At 47.7% G+C, this 4,195-nt stretch overlaps 1 protein-coding gene across 1 annotated transcript; it reads left to right on the top strand.

Annotated features, from left to right (window-relative positions):
* Positions 1 to 1,346: 1,346 nt before the first annotated feature.
* On the top strand, positions 1,347 to 3,319 carry LOC148928447 (uncharacterized). Its single transcript, XM_089056678.1, has 3 exons — positions 1,347 to 1,403; positions 2,289 to 3,029; positions 3,257 to 3,319. The coding sequence occupies exons 1-3, from the start codon at positions 1,347 to 1,349 to the stop codon at positions 3,317 to 3,319; spliced, it is 861 nt and encodes a 286-aa protein (XP_088912804.1).
* The last annotated feature ends 876 nt before the right edge of the window (positions 3,320 to 4,195 follow it).

Genomic DNA, 4,195 nt, shown 5'->3' with positions numbered 1-4,195 from the left:
ATCTGGGGTATGGACTTCATGGGTCCTTTTCCCTCATCTTATGGGAACTCCTACATCCTGGTGGCAGTTGACTATGTATCAAAGTGGATAGAAGCCAAAGCCACGAGCACTTGTGAATCTAAAGAAGTCACCAAGTTCCTCAAGAGTCATATATTCAGCCAATTTGGGATACCAAGGGCAATCATCTCCGATCAAGGGACTCACTTCTGCAACCGAACAGTCGAAGCATTGATGAAGAAGTACGGAGTTCATCACCGCCTATCTATTCCTTACCACCCTCAAGCCAACGGGCAAGCAGAGATCTCAAACAGAGAAATAAAGAGCATCTTAGAGAAGACAGTCAACCCCTCCAGAAAAGATTGGAGTACAAGGTTGGAGGATGCTCTGTGGGCATATCGGACATCCTACAAAACTCCTATCGGGTTGTCCCCATATCGCATCGTCTTTGGGAAGATGTGCCACTTGCTAGTAGGAATTGATCACCGAGCGTACTGGGCAGTTCAGCAGGTTAACGTGGATGCTAAGGCCTGTGAAGAGGAAAGGAAGCTGCAACTACAAGAGCTGGAAGAACTCAGATTGGAGTCGTTTGACTCAGCCATGTGGTACAAGGAGAAAACAAAGATGTGGCACGACAAAAATCTGAGACCAAGGATAGATTAAAAATATATAGAGAAAATGAAGAGATGTGTGTAGTGGAAGAAATTCCACTACATCTCAATAACGTCTAAATGACCAGTAGAAAAGGGGTTTGGAGTTCCACATGGTCAACGTAATATGATTTGTGCTTATTGACCAGGTAAAACTTTAAATACCCTTAGTAATGATGTAATATTGTGAATATTTAGTAATTTAACTTAAGTTAAGTAGGAAAAACACCAAAAAGATTTTCGGATCTTAAATATTAATTTGGAGTCCGTACTGACCACGAGGATACCACTTGGGTGAAACTCTGAATTATATTAAGAGCCATTTATTTGCTTTATTTCTATTTCCAGCTAGTTGAGAGGGAGGTATAGAGTGAAATTTGAATTTTGGTGCGTGTTGCAGCTTTGCAGGCGAGTACAGAGACTGGGAGGGCGCGTGGAGCAGAGACGTGACGGGAGACGTCCAATCAGCTGCGAGAATGCTCAACTTCCTCCCACCCGAAGCGTCGCAACCTGCAACCGGTCAAAACCCTCAACTGCCCACCCCACTATAAAATACCCCACCGCCTACTCCCCTTCACTTTACAAACCCTTACCTGCATTCCCTCACCCACAACCACCAACCCTTAGAAAACTACCACCCAAATCAAAAAACCACCGTGAACCACTAATTGAAAAAGAGAACCACCACCGATACAGACCATGGCGAAGAGAAAAGCAACCGATAACCCAGCATCTACCACCGGCGAAGACCCCCCAGTAGTCCGAGCAACAACCGAATCGCGGCCTTCGAGTCCGCAACGATCACAGCCAACGCCGACGACACAAATTCTGACAATGGTTCCTTTAGACGCACTGGCAGCGTATCTAAGGCAACAAGACCCGAACAAAGATTGGACAGCGACTCTGGCCGGATTTATCCTGACCGGAGAAATGCCGGCGACACCAAACCCTACCCAAACTGCAACCACAGTAATCCCACCCACCACCACCCCAAAAACCTCAAATCTGACATCCGAAAAGACCTCCCCAACAGTAACTGCACAATCAGAACCCTATCACCTTTCTCCCATACACCAACAAACAGAGCCGCTCGACGTTAGCCCTCTTTCCGCCTATCAAGATCCCAATTGGGGAGAAACAGAGGAAAAAGAGAGCGGAGGGAGAACAAGCGAGGGCGAGAAGGACGAAGCAGAGAAGGATGAAGCAGAGAAGGATGAGAGGCAAGAACCAGAAACACATCAAGAGGAAGCCTCAGTGGTAACTAAACCAGAGCCAATAAAGATGAGGCTAGTGTTGAAGAACGACCCCAAGGCAGAAAGGCAGAAACCCCAAAGAGTGTCATAGAGATGCTTAGGAAAGTGGAAGTCCAACAAGGCAGGAGCAAACAGAGCAGCAGATGCAGTGGAGGTCTCTGGCGAAGACGAGAAGACTACTCCTACAAAACCTGGGGAGGAGCCCTCGAAAGCTAGCCAGAAGGACACCCAAATGGCAACAAGGACAGTATCATCAACGCCGGCTGACCAGAAGGAGAATGCTGACAAGGTGGCTGAGGGTCTGGACCTCGCATCAGAGTCAGTAGGTCGGGAGGAGGCGACAAGAAGTGATACTAGTACCCGTGTGGTGACCGAGCCTACCACCCAGGAGGACGTTTCAACACAAGCAGACGAAAAAACAGAGGCAATGGAAATCGAAGAAGCCAAGTACATCCAAGAAAGAAAGAGAAAAGGGAAAGCCCCTGCCAAGAAGAAACAAGTCGTAAAGAAACAGAGCACTGCCAATGCCAGCATAGTGATCAGAGAGCGGGAAGAAAGAAGGAGGTTAAGTGACAGCGACTACACGTCCAGTGAAGAGTCTGACTCAGAGAGTTATATCTCTTTAGAGGGGGAAGAGTACCATGAGCAGCAGCTCCCCGACGACCACCAAGAATTAGTCCACCCTCCGGTAGAGAGGATTGTGTACCGACGGTGGAGGGTAGAGCTCACTGATGAGCTTATGGAGGACATGAAGCACTACAACACCAGAAAGCTTCAGGACGCATTTGACGACAAGGAAGATAGCAGCAAGCAGGTCAAATGCGGAAAGGTACTCCACATACCCTCTTTGGATGAGTTATCTGTTCGTGATTCCTTCCTGGCCAGTATGGACGCCTTGGGTTTTGAGTGGGTGTTAGAGAATAGGGACCCGGAGATATCTGTGAGATTAGCGAAGGAGTTCTTCACCACGTTTAGGTTCCAAGTCACAACGGACCTAGACGAGGTGTCAATTTCCTTCAGGATATTCGGTGGAGAGCTGTCCATGAATCTGATCGAGTGGACCGTGCGACTGGGAATGTGTAGCCTAAAGGAGGCTATAGGACCAGAATGGAGAAGTCGAGAGAGGGGGGTACCGAGGAGACACATAGACTTTGAGCCCCAGGAAGCCAGGGAGGAGCTAACCCACCCTGATGCTGGTCAGTTCGCCTCCACTACATCCAGATCCACACATTTCAACAATTCCATGCTGAGACTGGTGCAACTCTACTTGGGCTACAACTTACTGGGACAGAGTAATTCGACTGCCAGAACATCTATGACTGAATTGTACATGGTGTGGTGCGCTAATCGCGGTAGGAGGCTGCATTTGGGATTTTGGACAGCCTACCAATGCCACCTGATAGCCACCCACCCAGCTAGGAATTTGTCCCTCAGCCACATACTAGGAGCCTTCGTGCGCAACAACATCATCATAACAGAGGCAGAAGACCTATCTCCGATGTACATGGTCGACGCTCCTGGCCTGTTCGATATACCCTTCTTCGTCCGCACAAACTTGGTATACTACAGAGAAGGAGTGCCCCAATTCTACCTGATGGGAGAAGCCCCTGGTGGAAGGGCACAACAGGGCCAAGAGGGGCAAGCTGGGCAAATCGACCAAGCGCAAAGGCCGAGGCAAGAAAATTTGGAGAAGGCAGTCATTGAGCTAGCGGAGGAGAATAGACAATCACGGGCAGAGATGGCAAAGCTGACAACCCTAATGGAGAGTATCCTAAATGAATTGGCGAGAGGAAAGGAAAGCACTGGAGCTGGAACAAGTGGACATGGAGGACAGAACGAGGAAACCACCGGACCTGAGGAAGAAGAAGGTGATGAACAAGAGGAGGCAGATGACAACCAACCGGAATCCACTGAAGAGGAACCAAAAGGACCACCTGCACAGACCCCTGCGCCAAGGAGGAGAAGGAGGAACGTCTGATCGACCCCCCCTCAAACTGACCAGTTAGTTTTCTTTTATTTCTCTTTTTTTTACTTTTGTTAAATAGGTAGAATTATGTGTATTAAATGTGAGCAAACCCCATTCATAACATTTAGCCTATTCAATAGTCTAAGTGTGAGAAGTAAAGGGTTTGCTACTTCGGTGCATGTGTTCTTTCATAAGCATGTTAACTCACACTTAGCCTACTGCGTAGTCTAAGTGTGAGGAGTTTATATGTTTTTATATCATGTTTTGTAAATATTCTGTTCTGTTTTGTAAATCTATGTATATATCTGAAGCTCTCCCACGAAATGAAA

This window comes from Salvia hispanica, chromosome 4, assembly GCF_029641045.1.
Source record: "Salvia hispanica isolate PSC_SH4W2 chromosome 4, Shi_PSC_v1, whole genome shotgun sequence".
In the NCBI taxonomy this organism is placed as follows: Eukaryota; Viridiplantae; Streptophyta; class Magnoliopsida; order Lamiales; family Lamiaceae; genus Salvia; species Salvia hispanica.
Note: the sequence above shows the minus strand (reverse complement) of the source record. Positions and strands in the feature narration are given on the sequence as shown.